Genomic DNA, 18,784 nt, shown 5'->3' on the forward strand with positions numbered 1-18,784 from the left:
TGTGTGTGTGTGTGTGTGTGTGTATGTGTGTGTGTGTGTGTGTTTGTGTGTGTGTGTTGGGGGGGGGGGGTAGATGTAGGCGCTCTGGGCCAATAGGCTGGACTGGAGGGTGGGAACCGTGGACTCTGGGGCCTGGAGTGAAGTAGGCCATTGAGTTGGCCCCAGGGAGCTGAGCCTTGACCTGCACCACGGCTGCCATCACAGGCCCCTCAGCGGCCCTCCAATCAGCCTCCCGTGCATTCCCTGGGCCCGGGAGTCAGTTGCTGTATGGCAGCCATAACTAGGATGACCTTCCTCCTCCTCCTCACACATATTTCGATCTGCCAGTGGATGGTTAAAAAAACCAAGTTGTTTGTATCTGCACAGTGATTTGTGGCCTTGTAGCTTGGCCTCTTTCTCGTTCTCCTTTTACACTGCTATCTTACTTCCTCCCCATTCATTCCAAACAGCACATGATGGATAAGGTAACAGCCACAGACAGATTTTATATCAGAGTTGCACAAAGGTAATTTGTCACTGCCGGGGCGTGTGCTGATTGTTGTGCTAGAAGACAGGTGTTCTCTGGGTGTGTGGAGGGGGCAGGGGGTGAGGAGAGTGGCCAGAGGGCTTTGTGCCTTTGACATTCCACATCCATTTATTATTCCATTGATACTGTATGATGTTATAAAATCTCCACGCTGAAGCCTTCATTCTCAGTGTCTTAATTACTGTGAGTAACTTTGGATTGAATAAGTAAAATGCCTCAAGATATGTAAACTGCGTGTGTGTGTGTGTGTGTGTGTGTGTGTGTGTGTCTGTTTCAGGTATGTGCCTGCCCTCTCCATCTCCTCCATGCCTTCCTCCCTGCTCTTATCCTGCCCCAGTCTGGGTGTTTGGGGAGTCAACAGAGAAGTTCCTGTTCTAGGTTAAAAATAACTGTGGGACTGACATTCCTCTCTCTTTCCTCTCCTCTCTCCCTCTCTCTCTCAACTTTCTTTTTCTGTTTCCTTTTCCCTTTCTTTCTTGCTTTCTTTCTCTCCTCCTTCCTCTCCCTCTTTTGTTTGCGTGATTGTCCTGGGACCTAAACCTCCAGCCAGTGTGGTGTTGACTGATAAAATCTGGAACTGGTAGTGCTTGATTGGTGCTTTCATCGGTGTGGTTGACCTTATGTAATGGAATGTGCTTTTGCCTCCAAAGGTGTGTCACGACAGGTGTGTCAAGGGCTGCTTTTGCTTTGAGCAAACACTCCCCACCGATCCTCCTCTCTGTTTTTCTTCTTCTTACTCCCTCTCTCCAGCACCTCCTTTTCTTCTCTTATCCTCCCACCTCCCCAGCACCCCTCGCTTTGTCTCTTGTTGTCTTTCTTCTCCTTTCTCATGTCACCCTTTTTCGCATTACCCTCTCATGCAACAGAGAAATATGGATGTTCCCCTTGTTGCTTTAAGCAAAGCTACCATTATGGTCCAACGTGAAAAGTGGAACAGCTTGTCAACTTTCCACAAAATGACATGACAAAGCCAGTGACTCTCACCCACCCTTTTTCTCTCGCTCGCTCACTCTCTCCTTCGCTCTCTTTCTCTCCCATCGGCATGGCTATTTGGTGTCGTGCCACTCCTCGGTCAGTCTTTCCCCTGGCTCAGAGAGTAAGGCCCCCCTCTCTCATCCAAGGGCCTGCGCTGCTCTTTCCACAGCCTTGTTTTGGAGAGAGTGCGGCATTTGATGTGTTGGTCAGATTCGTCCGCCCACACCTTTCCCCCACTCCGCGCACGCCCTTTCCCATTTCCACAGAAGGCTCCTGGAGATTGCAGTGGATTTCCACTTGAGAAGGGTGCGAGAGCTCATCAAAACAGGCCCGTCGGCTGCAGTCATTTGGGGGGGTGGGGGGGGGGGGGGGCAAGGTGTGCTGTCACATCCAGGTGGCCAGAGGCGAAGAGGTCAGACGTCAGTCAAAACGGGGTGAGGGCCGATGCCAAACCCCTGCTTGGCAGTGTGGGCAGGTGTGCCCACGCTGAATCCGGGAAGTTGAAGCAGAGAGAAAGTATTTATTGATGGTGAGAGTGTGTGTACATGCCTGTGTGTGTGTGTGTGTGTGTGTGTGTGTGTTTATGTGTGTACATGCCTGTGTGTGTGGTGAGCATGGCGTGGGTGTGACTAAACTGGAAGGGACATGTCTATTGATGAGTCACTCATGCTCCTAGTTTTTGGAAAAACAAGTCTGGGAATAGGCAGAGTAGTGTCTGTCTGTCTGTCTGTGTGTGTGTGTGTGTGTGTTTGAGAGGGAGAGCATGAGATCTTGTGTTTGGCTTGGGAGAATTTTCCCTCTTTTGCTCCTACAAGAGAGCATCCTTTCCATGAACCCATTGTGTCAACATATTTTACTGAAAGAACACGACAAACTGACAAGACAGTGATGTGAAACCCTAATCTCTTGCTTAGATGACTGACACACTGACTAAACGTGTGTGTGTTTGGATTTTGAATCATCAAGGGGAAATTATGCATGTCAGGTGCAGTCCTTTGGCTGACGCAGGTGTGTCATCTTGAGTGTGTCTTGGGTGCATGGCAGTGTGTTTGACCTTTCACTCGCTGACCTTGCTCACACATGCTCTGAAGAGTAAACCACTGCCACTCACCTCTGGACAAAAGCGAGACAGCTGGAGCTGGATTAGACAGGTGGTGGACAGACCTGCCCAGTCAGATTGAGCTGTCTGACTTGGGCATGCATCTGTGGAAAACAGCATGGTTAAAAAAGAGACCAAAGATGGCAAGAGATTGCAGTCATCATCCTGAGTTATGACACGTTATTGCACGGAAGTGCATTCAGATTCAGCGGACTGGCAGACAGAGCCAGTAGGAGTGGGCTACTTTATCATCGTCTTTCTTCTCAAGTATTTTTATACAGAATGGGGGAGGAAATTCCTGGTTGTTTTCTATGGCGGTTCCTGTATTAATGTAGCTCGCACAGGCCAGCTGAGTATATTTATCTTGCCCTTCACAAAGCAGTGGCCGGACAGACATATGTGTATAAAAACGACTTTAAAGCATCAATAATATTTTTATTCAAACATAAATAAATAAACACCAAACGCCAGGTCCTCTTTGGAATGTAGTAATTCAAAATTTTTATGAATGAGTGCATTCATGTTTGACCACGCCCCAAATCCTTGCTAGCCGTTTTGGACATCCAACGCCCGCCCTTCCCCACCCCCTTTGGAATGCCCTGGCCACACGCCCGCATCTTAATTGGCCAGACGATTCTAGGTAGGCGGAGCTGCAGTAAAAAGACATGATCACAATATATAGCAGAGGTCAGAATTTAATCTGTGAAGTTTCAAGTATTGAGTTGTCCAACGAAGTTCAGCTAACTGTTACACCTGAAGCATCCAGCTACTGAGCAACATTTCTTTTTCCATTTCTAGTCTTACTGTAGCCATACTGGATTTGTGGATTACTGTACCTCCGAGGAATACAACCATTTATCTTATTTCTTTCATCCCTTTTGCCATCTTTGAAGAAACGACTTGTAACATTTGGGCTATTGACTCCCTGGCAGAATGAGGACGTCTGTGGCACTTCTTGCGTTCATTTTGGCGATCTTTGCCACGGTGTGTAACCTCTATTTACAAATGTTTTGTTATTTTTCCGATGTACTGTCTGTAAAATAGACACTTGTGTAGATGCAGCGGCTATTTGTTGACACTAGCCCTTAAGTAACAGGTTTCTGACAAGTTCACTTAAATGGCAATTCAGTTCTTATCGTCTTCTTTTGCGTCTTCTTTCATGTGCACCTGCGAGCAAATGGTGACGCACTGAGTTTTTATTCTTCAAATTATGCTTACATTTACACCAGCTATTTTGAAATGTCAGCTGGACCAAATTGTTGATGTTTTTTATATTTATTTAGTCTGTGGGACAAAAGGGCAGATATTTTATATTGATATTAAGATGCGCAAATTGTTTGGACTTTTTAGTGATGGTCTCAGCAGCTCATCCTTTTTTTTTACGAGTTAATGATTTCAAACAATTGAAACTGACATACATTCAGCCCTCAAAATAGACAGAGCGCGCTGCGCGGAAACAATTTAGACCCCTCAAATCTCCCACCGCAACGTCCCCTCCTCCATGCTTATACAATGGCTTTGCAGGAGCGGGATGGTCCAACTGTGGAGGCTCGCCGAAATCCTGTGATCTTAGCGCCATCTGAAACGTCCTGGGAGGAGCCTTGGAGTTCCATTGATTTTTGTCTTTCATCCTCTCTCATGTCTCAGATGCCAAAAAGCTCACCCGGAGAGGTTTTGAAATAACTCGCAGGCTAGGCGGCGCTCACAGTACTTCACAAAGGTGGTTTTAAAGGAATAGCCAGCAGCTGCTCTCGCTAGACTTTGTGAAATATGTCATCCTGACCCCCTTCCATTTGTTTGAATGGATATCTGTTGAATGAATCAGACTTCTAGTCTCTGTGTTAATAAGGATGGTGTTTCAGCTCACATTTCTGGAGAATATGGATCACTCCTAGAGTTGGCAGGGCAACTCAAGCTTGGCTCCTCAACTCCCTCCTTTATACTTTAAACTTAAAAAACAGATTACTATGTGGGGAAGAAATAATACTATTTATGACAGACAGGATTCGCAAAACCTTCCATTGTGAAGTGGGACACCAAAGATGGTCTCACCAAAAATTATCTCAATAACAGCCTTCGACTCAGACTTGAAGATTTACTGTGTGTCCTACTTCTGTTTTTGAACATGTTTCAGAGCTCAAGTATAACCCTCTTCTCTCCTCGCCCTGTTTCCTTCCAGGTTTGTGCTGGATGCCCCGCTGTGTGTGAGTGCCCGGCAACACGCCCCTCATGCCCGCCTGGCGTGAGCATGGTGCGCGACGCCTGTGGCTGTTGCAAGGTATGCGCCGCCCAGCTCAACCAGGACTGCCACGCCATGCAACCCTGCGACCACCACAAGGGCCTGGAGTGCAACTATGGCAACGACGTGGGCAGCACCCACGGCATCTGCAGGGGTGAGTCCAGTGCGAGTGTGAGTGCAAGACGAGATGAGAGAGGAGAGGGTTTATTTTGCTGGGGGAGCTTTCAGAATGCCAATGGACCGAAGCCTTGCAAGTGCCCTCATGGGCCTTTGGTTAGTGCCAGGTTCAGTCTTAATATAACTGGCTCAGTGTGACGTCTCATACACACAGACACACACACACACACACAGACACACACACATCCACAGAGTCGTGCGCATACACACACAGACATACATACATATACACACACACATACACACACACACACACACACACACACACACGCAGATGTACACAACCGCACACACACACAAACGTGAGAACACACAAGCACACACACTCACACACACAAACACACAGGGCTATATTTATGGAAGTGAGGCTGATTCTATATAAAGAGGCCTATGTGGATTGATGTAGTGGAGTTTTTTTGAGGAGGTATGGGGTTTGGGAAAGAGTCCCACAGAGAGACTCGCAGAGCAAGAGCAACCTTGTAAACAAGACAAAATTCCTCTCTGTGTCAAGAAGAGAGGCTCCTTCATAAAGAGAGGGATTAGGTGTTTCTCTCTTTCATCTGCTTTCACCCTTTGCAGGCCCTTTTCTTCCCCTTTTCTAATCGTCAGTTCTACTTTTCCTTATATTTTGCAGTGTTTCAGTCATCATGTCTTTTTAATGGCTTTTTAATACTGCTGATCAAAGCCCCAATCCAGATTGTGTTATTGAGGATGTACATTTACACCTTAGAGTCTAAAAAATGAATCTCTTATATTATTGACTGTGAGAGATTATTATTTTTAGACATCAGTAGGAGGAACCCATCTAATTCCGTTCCTGTTTCACTTTCAGCTAAACTAGAGGGCCGCTCGTGCGAGTACAACGGCCGGATGTACCAGAACGGGGAGAACTTCCGTGCCGGCTGCAAGCACCAGTGCACGTGTGTGGATGGGGCCGTGGGCTGCGTGCCCCTCTGCCCCACTCACCTGCCCCTGGCCTCGCCCTCGTGCCCAGCCCCGCGCCTCGTCAGGGTGCCCGGCCAGTGCTGCCCGAGCCTGGACTGCCACAAGAGCTCGTCGGCGCTGCCCCCTGTGGTCAGGAAGCCTGATCCACCCCCTTTCTTCTTCCAGGACCTCCTGCCCTACCCCAAGCCTTACCCAGAGCCCTCTTACCCCAAGCAGTACTTCAAGCGCTTCCCGCACAAGGCCAAGGACACCCTGAGCAACGAGCTGATGGAGGAGGGGAAGAGGTGGGACAAGCCACACAGTCACAAGCACCTGGCTGGTGAGCAGGAGGAGAGGAGGGTGGAATGGATTAGGGTGGGGGTGGGAGGTGGAGGGCTGCTGTCGCCATGTTGCTGCCGTCTGCCGCCTGCTTCTTGTCCTCTCCAGAGTGTGGCCTGTTTGTGCGCGGGCGGAGGAGGGCACAATCGACCCCACTGTGAGCCGGGGTCGTTTCTCCCCTCGCCGCGCGCCGCTTCCCTCTCTGTGTGTCCGTGTTTGAGCTGCCTGTGCGCACCCCAGTGGTTTCCACTGAATCTTTAGGCACCGGCAACACTCACTCCCTCACACACACTCTCTCTCTCTCTCTTTCTCTCTCTCTCACACACACACACACATACACACAAACGCACACACACACACACGCGCGCACACACACACACACACACACACATACACAAACACACACAAATATATACAGTCGGTTCTCTCACAGCACATACTTCAGTCGACCACCTTTTTTCTCCACTCTCTAATCACCCACTCTATGCGTCAGTGTTGCCAGTTCTGTGAATGGTGCCTGTGTGCTTACTTGCTTACTTACTAATGGCCTTGCCTTGCGCTTACCCTATCTTTTGCGTACTTGCCCTATCGCTCTCTCACTCTTTCTTTCTCTCTCTCTCTCTCTCTCTTTCTTTCTCTCTCTCTCTCTCTCTTTCTCTCACACAATCTGTCTGTTAATGCCTTGCCCACATCCTGTTGTCCTCTGTCCACGTCTCACTCCTTTATTTGTTTCTCCTTGGTTCCTCTAGCATGGAGGCAGGAGGGAAAGCAGTGTGTGGTCCAGACAACCAACTGGTCCCAGTGCTCGCGCAGCTGTGGCATGGGCGTCTCCTCGAGGGTCACCAACAACAATGCCCAGTGCAAGCTGGTCAAGGAGACCCGCCTGTGCAACATTCGACCATGCAGCTCCATGTCCGTCCCCATTAAGGTATGACATGTGCTTATGTGTGTGTGGGCATGTGTGTGCGTGTGTGTGTGTGTGTGTTTATTTCTGTTGATAGACTTTTCCAATGTGGAGCCAATGTCCCATTCCTGTTGTCATTGATCTGTGACTGTATTGTCAGAAATCAGAGAGAGAGATGAGGTGTTTGTGTGAGAGGGGTGGATGACGGCAATAGATAGAAAGATAATCTTTATAGTCAATTCTACTGGGGACAGAGTTGGCACTGTTGTGCTTGTATCTCGGACTAGTGTCAACATACTCTAGAAGAGCAGACAGAATTAGCATGTCTTTTGGAGAGGCCAAAAAGCAACACCCTTGCCTGCCCCGTTTGGAATCTGCTTGGCCGGGAAAACCAGACACTCCTAATGAGGGTTGGTGGAGATAGCCCCTAAGGTTGACCCATTGGGAGTTCACATTGGTATTATTAATATCCCAGAATTCATAGCGCTCCAGTCCTCTGGCTTTCTGGCAACTGCCCATTCTATTAGGAGCTGTCAATGTGGAAGCTGGCAGGTCATGCAGTTCAACGTTGACAAGAGATACCCTCAGAAAACAAGAGCCGGATGTTAGGGAATGTTAGAGAATGTTGGGGAACAGCACAGTCTCGTTCATTTCTGCATGTGTTTCCTCAGTAGCAGCAGTGGTGTACAGGCCTACAGGGACAAAATCCTGGTGGCTTGCCAAAGTTTTTACTTTGACCTGTCTGTCTCACTACTGGCCCTCTGGATGATGCTTGCAGTCGGGGCTGAATGTCTTCCCCAGTATGTCCCTGGCTGTTGGGCTCATAGGCGATGTATGGTCACTTCCACGCTGTTTGGACTTGTCCATCTTTGTGTATCTCTTAGTTATTTAACAGCTTTGCAGCCGCAAGTCAGCTCTGGGCTCAGTGTTGATGCACCTGTTTCACAGGATGTGTCAATGCCTTTAGAGCTGGCCTGGTATTAGCATGGGGATTAGAAGCTTCTCAGCGTTTGGTTTGGGGCTTTCATCTGATGCCATACCTCTTGTGCATTTGAACTGAAATTTCTTCCCATTTTAGGGATGCAGTTTTTGTGGGGAGCCATGTATTAAAGCCAAAAACAGTGTTTTTTACCACTGAATGTCATTGCATTTCAAAACTAAGTTATTCCTGTAAATGTGGTCTTCACAAATGACAAATATAATACCAAGTGTCCCCATCCTCATTAATAGTAGTTAAAAGTGATTGCACTTCAGATGTTAATAACTGTGAGAAAGCTTATACTTGTAATGGCTAGCTTAGGTCAGGCTGAAAGATGTATTTCAATCCGTGTCTGTCTCTCAACAGAAGGGGCGGAAGTGCTCACGTACCCAGAAGGCCCCGGAGCCCCTGCGTCTGCACTACGCCGGCTGTCGGAGCGTCCGCCTCTACCGGCCCAACTACTGCGGCGTGTGCCTGGACGTACGCTGCTGCTCGCCGCGTCGCACGCGCACCGCCGCTGTGCGCTTCTCCTGCCCGGACGGTGAGCGCTTTGAGCGGTCCGTTATGTTCGTGCAGTCGTGCAAGTGCAGTGACGAGTGCAGTCACCTCAACGAGGCCGCCCTGCCGCCCCAGCGCTGGCTCTACGGCGACACACACAAGTTCATCGACTAGTTCTGCACCTTCACTTTTTTTTAACCTCTCTCTATCTCTGTCTCTCTCTATCGCCCCTTCCTTACCCAGCCAACCTCCCCACACCCTGATAGAGTAGCGGTTCCAAGTGTACTTCCCAAGTAGATGCTAGCCTGAGGCTCAGACTGGCCTAAACTCCTAAGGGTGTCTGATCCACAGGAGGAAAGGGAGAGTTCCGTTTTTTTCCGAGTTTCAAATCCGATCCTCCCTTTTGCTCAGATCTAGTGGATTAGTGCTGGTCTTAGATTAGACGCCCGTGTCCAACGCGGTTTGATAGGGATCACCACGAGAGCCCCGCGTGTATATAGCTAGCCGTGGATTCTGCGAGCCGCCATTTTTTATCTCCCTACATAAAAAAAAACCAAGCAGTGGCAATGCGCTCTGTGACTGAAGTGACATGGACGGGGGAAACGATGTGATTTGGCAGCAAAGACGTGGCGAAAAATCCAGATTCTAAGAGGAACTCGCAAACAGCTGCCGCAAAAAGGCCCCAGTGGGCTGGTGGAGTAAAAGATTGGGGTTCGCTTTTCATGCTGAATGTGAGCAGGCGCTAAACCTTTCAATGGCAACGAGTATTTTCATCCAGACAGAGTGGGGAAGAGGAAGGATGCACAGGCTGACTGTGTGAGACTTGTCTTCCAAAGGAGACGAGGGACTTTAAACATGGACCGAGACAGCCAATGGGAAACCAAGATGGAAGAGGAGGCATCCTCCCTTTTTTTTCCGAGGAAGTCTTCTTTTGCCTCTTATTTATGCTAGGCTATTTATTGTTTTGACAGATGAAATGACAGCCTTTAAAAAAAAAAGCAGATGATGAGCCTCTGGTTGGGAAACAGTTGACTGTGAAGGAGTGTAAGAACATTGTTTGACCAGTAGCCCTCTAGTGTTTCCTCAAGAGTGGTAGGACATGGGCCAGCCACCGATGAAAGAGTATCTCATGCTCAACAACTGGACTGAACCGTCTCCTCTTTCGGAGAGATTTGTCTGAGGCAAAGCTCCAAAGCCTAAAGATACCTTCACCTTCAACCCCATCCATTTTGTATCCCAACAATGGTGCACTTGGTCTAGAGAGACTTATGACAAGCGCCTAAAGACCATCTTGTGGAGTCTTGGCACCAAAACGTCAACTTGGTAACTCCGACAAATTACAATGCTGAAATTTTGGGGGTAGTGAGGAGCCCGGCAACCCTCTGGTTTGCTGTAAAAATACATTTTAAAACACCAGCATCAGACATAAACATGTAATTTGGGACTAGCGGGTGGGACTTTTCTGGATTCGATCTGGCCTCTAATCTTGCAACTGATGCAAAAAATCAAGAGACCTAAACTCTTGTTTGAGTTGCTGCGTGCCTCTTGTGGTCTCCATGTCTGCCATTTGGCAGTGTTAGATGAGATGTTGAGTGTGACATCATTCTCATTAAAACCATGGGAGCCAACTAGAGGCAACAAAATGTGGGTTTGAGCCTGGAATTCGGGATATCTCCAGCGACCTCAAAACACCCCCACTCCCCAAATGACTAGCTTTGATTTTAGCCATTAGCAGGCATTTGCAGTGCGCACTGGTATTAATCTGTTAGCTGTATGGTGCAATAATAAGAAAAGCATCAACTTAATTTACACACAATGAGTTTAGCATTCATGCAGCATGGCCCTTTTGAAGACTTGGGTCAAGCTTTAGGACAGAAAGGAGACTTACAGATGTTCATGCACCTTACCTGACTTGTGTCTGACCACAGCTGGCTTTATGTGCCACAGGAATAAGAGTTGGCAGCATTTTTCAATTAAATATATATTTGTTACAATGTGCAGTGTTGTTCAGATATCAAGAAGCAAACCATTATGTTATAAGGACAGAAGTTGCAGCTATATTTAACCCAATGTTATTTTGGCAGTTGTGCTTTTTTCTGTTTATGTGGGTCTAATGATTTCTAAATAAAGAAAAAAGGTTTAAGTGGCATTATGGAATATTTGGGAGCAAAAAAACACATTTTAATAGAAATCCTAAACAGCCTATATATTTTATTGTGACTGTGTGTTTCTTTTCATTTGTTGAATTCCAAAACCATTTTTACTAATTCCATTGTATTTTCATTTTGAGGGTAGAATTCTCTCATAGTTCTCCAATAAATTAAAATATGACAATTCACTGATGCTGTAGTGAAGGGTTTACATTTCATTTGAGTGAAATCTAGAAATAAACAGTTGTCATCGCAAATAATCTGCTTTAAATAAAAAAGAAAAATGTCAGTTATGTGTAAGTTTTCTTTTATATTAGTATCACACCAGTACCAGTTTAGTCTGTTTGGGTAATAACTAATTCATTTTAAACCTGGCTATTTGTTGTTCTTCCTACTTGCCTCAGAGCTTTCAGCAACCACACAAGAGTGAATGGGACAACAGCACCTGTTGGGCTATAGATAGTAAGGGGAAGTATCGTGACAACTATGCAGGCAGTATTAGTGTGGGATGCTATATTTAGGGAGAGCTATAACCTGTTCATTCCAACATGTTTTTTTTTCTTATGTAACAATGACATATTTACAAGTATGCTTATACACATAGAATAAACAGATGTGATTATGTTAGAACTGCTTTGTTACATGCATCATTGTGCATATTTGATGGTCAACCATCTCAGCAGTCATGTTGCAAGCTTATCTAGTTTACTGTATGTGAGCTCAGGTCATAGAGGTTCCCTCTGATGCGAGAACTTAAAATACTTACGGGACTGATGTATGGCAATGTTTCTCTGTGAACCTTGACAGCAATAGCATCTGATGAAAAGGCTGGTTTGCACTGCTTTTTCCAAATTTTCCCCCAAACTTTTTCTCTATCGGTCAACCTGGTTGTTTGCATTAATAAAAAAATCTGCATTTTAGTTTTAGTAGAGCATACAAGGCCATGTCCACAGCAAGACCATCCCCTAAATCTCTATACTTTTCCCAAGTCTGGAGAACAGCAATTAACCAACTGCAGACATTTCAGACCAACACAAGCATCTGGTCAGGTCACATCTTTCTTTTCCACTGAAATAACAAATTTGTGGATGTGTGCAAGCTATAGCTTTTGTAAGGAAAACTTTTAAAATCATGTTACGCTCAGAAATACTCCAATTAACCTCCCAGAATAATGGCCATAACACCCAATTAAAGTGTCTAAAGAGATCTGGCAAAGGTTTTAGTCTAAAACTGGCAAGTTAAGTACCTCTAAAGGCATGCAGACATCCAACACATTTGACACGGAACACTGAATAGCATGCCAACGTGCGTTACGGTGAGACCACACTGTGAAGGCCTTTCACAGTTATATGGTGGCCTATACCAGACCACAAAGCGGTACACAGCTTGGTCTTCACATAACAACGTGCCATCATATTTAATTAGGAAGGATGCCTAAACGTATTGCCTTAACGTAAACCAAAAACACTGGAGAGAAGAGACAAAGGGAGCCAAGCCATTATGGTGTATAAAAACTTTTAATTCCAACGACAAAGAAACACAATTGGCACATTTAGAAATAAAAGCATTAGGAGACCAAATAAAGTTAAAACTGTAGAACAGAATGAGCTTGATTTAAAAAAAAAAAAAAAAGAAAGAACAAAAAAAAAAAAAAAAAAAAAAAAAAACACGGGAGCGACTGAGAGCCTGGAGCATATCCACAATACGTAAGAACTCATCTGGACTGGTCAACTGCAGAGAGAGGAGACAACAGGAGGACATGTGGTGAGAGAACAGCTGGACATTCCTGCATTTCAGTGTTGACATGAGATTCAAAGGGCCGTCTATCTACAAACATTCTCCGGTTACCACACATTCTGGTTAAAGCCATGTGTCAAGCACATTATACAACAGCCTATTAAGAACAATTATTAGAGCAGACAGAACTTGTCTACAAAACCTTTGGTTAAATGGGATTCAAAGATCAAGTTCATACAGTTTCTTACTCTGATTCTCTGCTGGAATGCCTTCAATTTTTTCCCTGCTATAATATTCAACAGTCTGACTATTACAATACCCAACAGTCCAACTACAAACAAATCCAAATTTTTCTGAACACCAAAGACCAACAGGAACTATGAACCCATTCTGTCAGTCACCATGTCATGTACCTGGAATAAGCCCATCTCCAACTTTGACTATAAACACAAAAACTTACTGTATGATGAGATGTCAATCTCATCTGGCAGCTCAGCAACGTTGACTTCAAAACGGTCTTGCACATCATTCAGCGTCTTGGCGTCAGTCTCGTCAGACACAAAGGTAACAGCCAATCCCTTCGTGCCAAATCTGCCAGCACGGGCCACCTGGGGGGGGGGGGGGGGGGGGGAAAAGTAAAGGTTAGCTCAGAAGCAAAACTTAAGGTCGGTTATGCTTTAGTCCCCTAAAGTTTACTTTAGCACCCCACTGTTTTCTTTAGGGACGTACTCTGTGCAGATAAGTATCTGAGTCCTCTGGCATGTCGTAGTTGAACACGATGTTGACCCGCTCGATATCCATCCCCCGACCAAACAAATTGGTGGCCACCAGTATCCGTCTCTGGAAGTCTTTGAACTGCTGGTACCGGGACAGCCTGGGAATAATGGGGTCAAATGAAAGTGGATGAGAGTCATGCTGAGCAACTGGTCATCACATCTGCAGAAGTGAGGTCTTTGAGTATTTTAAGGATGAGTGGTCACTGCCGTGGGCAGTCTGACTGACCTTTCAGCCTGGACCATGCTGCTGTGGATGGCGATGGCAGGGAAGTTCTGCTCAACCAGCAGCTGGGCAAGAGCCATGCAGCGCTGCACAGACTTCACAAAGATCACCACCTGCAGGCAGAGATGGGAATTACAGCAAACCAATTCACAAAGCAGGATTCAAAGAGACCACAGAGAACTGTAACTCTAAACCAATTACTGTTGATGGTGGGTGTTAAATACCTGCTGAAACAATCAAACTAGATATTTCACGAATTCCTTAAAACCAAAATGTTGTGTTCCATTTGAACACTACATCATCCCTCAAACTAGTCAACTGTTTTCCTTCCTACCTGGTTAAACTCCAGCACATCCAGAAGGTCGAAGAGCTTGCGGTTTTTCTCACTGTCCTTCAGCTTGCAGTAGTACTGCTGCAGGCCATGCAGAGTAAGCTTGGTCTCATCATCCACAAACACCTCCATGGGCTGAAAGGAGATAAATAAGGCCCATTAGACAAGGAAGCAGCATAGCATAACCAGTCAAAAGTATGGCTGAATATACCATGACATGATTACACCTTAAAACCTATACAATTAAAAAAGGCTTCAACAGGTCGTAGCCCATATACTATCTATCTTTAGAGCTGTAACAATATACCAAACTCACAATTTGGTTTGTATTACGATTTTTGATCCACGGTTCGATACATACCTGTGTGTGTATATATAAATAACATTTTACTAATTTGGAAGAGGATTAGAATATTTGAAAACTTGTATAAACTGGACTGATTTGAACACTGAATAAACACACACATGTAATACAATATTATGATAATATATTATATTGGTATGCTATTGAAATATAAAATACTGATAAGATAAAATATTATGAGAGAAAATACTGAATTTCTGATATTCATGGCAGCACACATTATGCAGATTATAGCCTGGGTACTATTTCTATTACAGCTCTACCTCTGTCTGTCTCTTGTTGCTTAGCTGTCAGTAGCTCTAGTTGAAGCCTGGAAATATTGTAAACAAAGTCGCCTAGCTGGCTAGCTTATCACAGTCTACTGGTTGGACTGTTCAGTTTCCCCACGTCGTTTAAATTTCAAGGTAATACTTTTTCTCCTTGAGACAGGCCCTTTTGAGTCTTGAAAAACATCGGTATTGAGATGATCAGTCAACTTGAATGCAAAATTTGCGCAACATGCTAATGATGCAAACTGGATTTAATCCAGCTTTTTTAGCTATTCGTCTTCTATACGTCCTTGCCTTCACAATTGCAAATGTTTTATTTGGATTAAATGTGTATTGCTGAGGGGCATGTCCATCGAGCAAGAGTGAGGCAGGCAAGTAGGGGGGATTTAAGGTAGCCGACTTATATACACTATTTGGTAAAGTTGCATGCATATCTCTACAATGAAAGCTACGAGAGCTATGAAATCATGATTTATTTATTTATGGACAACGTAACGGTAGTTAAAGGCGGGAGACGTCGTGTGTTGCTTAGGTGACTGCCAAAGCTGCAAGGCCTGCTGGACACGTTGGAAGGGGTGTGTCGCAATTCTGCCTTCTCACACCTCGACACAGGTTCGTGGATATGAGCGTTGCGGTTTCGGTTTCAATATGCTTATCATTACAGCCCTAATTATTTTGGAAGTCAGCCTAAGTAGAGGCCCAAACACTCACGTCCTGCATGAACTTGCGGCAGACGGGTCGGATCTCCTTGCTTAGTGTAGCGCTGAACATCATGACCTGCTTCTCGTGGGGTGTGAGCCGGAAAATCTCCTGCACATCACGCCTCATGTCTGTGGGAGGATCACAAAGACGAGAGTACATTAAATCGCTGGCCTTTAAAAGCACATCAATTGTAATCATTGCAATCATTAAAATTACATCAACGACGGCTACTTTTTCTTCATTAGCAACCAGTCCCATTTTGCTCAATCACAAAATGGCTACTACCAGTGATTACTATCTATTTTGAGCAACCATTGTAACATACTGGGGGTAGCAATTCCATCTTACCCAGCTGCTCCAACATCTTGTCACACTCATCCAGGACAAAGTGTTTGACATTCTTCAGACTGAGGGTCTTGTTCCGAATGAGGGCAAGGGTACGGCCAGGTGTGCCCACCACAATGTGGGGACAGTTCTTGCGGAGGACCTCCTCGTCCTTCTTGATGGAGAGGCCGCCAAAGAACACGGCACACTTCACGCTCGACATGTATTTGGAGAAGCGCTCGTACTCTTTGCTGATCTGGAAAGCCAACTCACGTGTGTGGCACATCACAAGGACTGACACCTGGGAGAGAGATGGAAGAGGGGAAAATATAAACAAACTCAACAAACAAGCAGTGGGAACATTCAAATGGTAGATTTTCCCCAAACAGTACATCATCCACTGAAAGTTCAGATTGTTTTTGATTACAGCTATTACAACAATCAGAAACCACATCTAGAAATATTAAGTGTGATTGAGCAAAGACTTAATACACTTAAGAGTACACAAGCTCTAAATAATGAACCACCATCTTGTTTCTCACCTGTCCATCTACAGGCTCTATCTGCTGCAGTGTAGCAAGAACAAACACGGCTGTCTTTCCCATACCAGACTTAGCCTGGCACAATATATCCATACCCAGAATGGCCTGAGGGATACACTCATGCTGGACTGAAAGAGAAAAACAGAATGCAGATGCTTTACATGTCCTGGAGACAAAAAGGTAAGTTCTCCTCACTCAACCAATGTCAGGAACAGCTTTATAAGTCCTCAAATATGAATACACCTAAACACCACCCAGTCCCTGATTGGTGTGTCACTCATTGTTTCCCGCTTGATCTACCTTCAGACGGGTGCTCAAAACCGCAGTCCACGATAGCCCGGAGCAGCTCGGGCTTGAGGAGGAAGTCCCTGAAGCCGGAGCTGTGGATGGAAACGTAGGAGCCTTTCACCTCCTTCTTGCCCGCAGGAGCGGCGCTCTCTGGGGCTACCTGCTGCTCCTCGTCGTCTTCATAGTCGAGCAGCTCGTTGTCAACATCGTTCTCAGCCATGCTACAAGATGAATGAGAGGGGTTAATGGTTAAGAGGTCAAAGGTTAAGACAATTTCTCCTAAAACAATATAGACTGCAAATCAGAGGAAATAGTCAAGTGTCCCCTCAATGGCTTTTGATCCATGTCCATTGGTTAACAAAGAACAAAGTGCACAAAACTCCAGGACAGCAGTGGCAAGAAAATCTAGTATGTGCAGTACATTCAGTTAGTAATTTAAGTAATTTGAGGTATTACAGAAACTCATAAATTGCATGATAACTAATGAAGCTGTACATTGTGTGAACAAAGGACAGCCACCATTAATACTAGGTCAACAATACTGCCTGAGTTACTAACTAAATAACTAGAAGCACTGGCGAGTCATTTCACACTAAAGTTCATAAATACTAAGATCAGCATAAGCTGTACACAAACTTGAACAACTTGTTCGTTACCAAACAGTTGCACTCTAATCCCATGCACAACATCAACTAATCAAACAGTAAATGTATAAGAGAGTCTATTTTAAATCAGATTTTGTCATCTTCATCCAGGTACAGTGCCGCGCTAGATTCACTTGCAGGAGATACCTGTAAATGGCGCTCAGCTGATGTAGCTTCCGACTGGGTTCAACCCGCGTTTAGCCAACTCTGGCTAATCAAGCTAGGCTAGACAGCTAACTGCGTTAGCAAAAACGCGCTCTTAATCTGCGTTAACGGTACGTTATTAGTAAAAACACTGGTGTTGTTGAACGCAATTGATAGTTTTACCGAGTACAGTTGTTCTAAATCAAACTAGTCCCAATCAACGTTTAGGAGGAAAACAGAATTGTCTAAAATGTACGCTACTACGCGCCTGGCCTATCAGATGTAAAGGGACAATGGGACCCTGCAACGTCCCTTGTTGCTCGAAGGCTCAATAGCTAGTCCCAAAGTTCGTCACATTCTGAAAATCATACTAGAGTTTCCGATTAAGGGGCTTTACAGTTGAATCAGTGAACAAATTCATTTCAAGATATTTACCATTCATCTCGGTACTCGGGAAATTAACTAACGTTAGAGTATGAAAGCTAGTTAGCCTATTTATTATGTTACTCTTAGCGTTAGCTAATTTTCCACGATGAGCTAACCAGCGATTCGTTTCTAAGTCGTGTGGTATCTATGTTTCACTAAAATGTAACCGCTTAATAACAATGCCAACAGTAAACAATTAGGTACACAAACACCATCGAATAATGAGGGTAAACAAATAACGTATCTTACCTTGTTGGGACACAAAACTTCTCAAGACTGACTAAAGAGACTGACTCAATGAATCAAAACCGCATGTGCAAGCGGTAGGCCTAACAGTTTATACCGCCTTGCGGAAGATCCGCCTCCATTAGATACAGCAATGCTATTGGTTATTGGAGATGCTCGTCTCGACCTGTTCAACTCGAATCAACTACCCAACTATTCAAGAAGTGGGATGGGTTATGGGTTGCGTCCCGATGTAGTCTGTGACATACCCATGCGAACCTTAGGGCAGGCTTTGCAGGTCTGTCTGGCCAAAAGGCATTGAAGCCCTTTTCAAATGTCCCTAAAGCACGGGCATGCAAATACAATCGCTAATAGGCTACTACGGCATGGACGTGTAGCCTATTTCTTTGGAATTGAGTAGGCCTAGCTTGCATTTATAACCTTGGTTTACAAAAACTTCTGAAACGATCTGGTAAGAGTTTAATGCACCAATTTAAGTTTTATCTTCAGCTTTCATTTAATGTTCTTCAAGAAGCTCTCATTAATCTTAAATTAGAACTAAATGAAAAGAAAACTAAATATAGGCCTATGCTATTTACTAGAGCAAGGAACATTGAGGTTGGTGTGCAAATAACCACTCAATGGTTCCAGCATTGATAGAGTTTCTGAGTACAAATATCTTGGTATGGATGACTAACTCACATTTAATTCCCAGTTTCAGGTCCCTAACAACCGTCGTTAAGGACGAACTCGGAGGACAAGCAAACCCAGAGCCGTATAGCAATACATTGAGAGAAAGACGCATAGAGCTTGAAAATTGTTAACTTTTGGCAGAGAAAAGCAGATGGAAATTCCCCTGTGTGGTACAGGAGACATTTCATTTTTTTGTGATGTGTCCGTTCAAAGCTAAAAATGTTTAAAACGCCAATAAAGTAGGCAGGCCTAGGTGCTACGAAGCATGCATTATGAAGCTACAAAG

General features: G+C 45.1%; 2 protein-coding genes across 2 annotated transcripts; one reads left to right on the top strand and one right to left on the bottom strand.

The window, feature by feature from the left end:
- The first annotated feature begins 3,317 nt into the window (after nucleotides 1–3,317).
- Nucleotides 3,318–11,287, top strand: LOC143102121 (CCN family member 1). Its single transcript, XM_076265519.1, has 5 exons — nucleotides 3,318–3,584; nucleotides 4,780–4,993; nucleotides 5,849–6,280; nucleotides 7,029–7,207; nucleotides 8,529–11,287. Exons 1-5 carry the CDS (start codon nucleotides 3,534–3,536, stop codon nucleotides 8,832–8,834), a joined length of 1,182 nt encoding a protein of 393 aa, XP_076121634.1. The 5' UTR covers nucleotides 3,318–3,533; the 3' UTR covers nucleotides 8,835–11,287.
- Nucleotides 11,288–12,308: 1,021 nt separating this feature from the next.
- Nucleotides 12,309–17,917, bottom strand: LOC143102122 (ATP-dependent RNA helicase DDX39A-like). The gene is made up of 10 exons (XM_076265520.1): nucleotides 17,830–17,917; nucleotides 16,379–16,587; nucleotides 16,079–16,206; nucleotides 15,561–15,837; nucleotides 15,222–15,340; nucleotides 13,881–14,012; nucleotides 13,550–13,659; nucleotides 13,277–13,421; nucleotides 13,008–13,155; nucleotides 12,309–12,541 (listed from the first exon to the last, which is right to left on the bottom strand). The coding sequence occupies exons 2-10, from the start codon at nucleotides 16,584–16,586 to the stop codon at nucleotides 12,525–12,527; spliced, it is 1,284 nt and encodes a 427-aa protein (XP_076121635.1). The 5' UTR covers nucleotide 16,587; nucleotides 17,830–17,917; the 3' UTR covers nucleotides 12,309–12,524.
- Between the last annotated feature and the right edge of the window lie 867 nt (nucleotides 17,918–18,784).

This window comes from Alosa pseudoharengus, unplaced genomic scaffold, assembly GCF_046254945.1.
Source record: "Alosa pseudoharengus isolate Yale_2024_CS ecotype anadromous, Long Island Sound unplaced genomic scaffold, YU_APseudo_1.1 YU_APseudo_1.1_scf_4, whole genome shotgun sequence".
Classification (NCBI taxonomy): Eukaryota; Metazoa; Chordata; class Actinopteri; order Clupeiformes; family Clupeidae; genus Alosa; species Alosa pseudoharengus.

Coding starts and splice junctions, on each gene's coding strand:
- LOC143102122 (XM_076265520.1), bottom strand. CDS start 16,586: ATGGCTGAGAACGATGTTGACAACGAGCTGCTCGACTATGAAGACGAC. Junction 15,838..16,078: donor TAGAGCCTGTAGATGGACAG/GTGAGAAACAAG, acceptor TCTCTCTCCCAG/GTGTCAGTCCTTGTGATGTG. Junction 13,156..13,276: donor CAGATACTTATCTGCACAGA/GTACGTCCCTAA, acceptor CCCCCCCCCCAG/GTGGCCCGTGCTGGCAGATT.
- LOC143102121 (XM_076265519.1), top strand. CDS start 3,534: ATGAGGACGTCTGTGGCACTTCTTGCGTTCATTTTGGCGATCTTTGCC. Junction 4,994..5,848: donor CACCCACGGCATCTGCAGGG/GTGAGTCCAGTG, acceptor TTTCACTTTCAG/CTAAACTAGAGGGCCGCTCG. Junction 7,208..8,528: donor CCATGTCCGTCCCCATTAAG/GTATGACATGTG, acceptor GTCTCTCAACAG/AAGGGGCGGAAGTGCTCACG.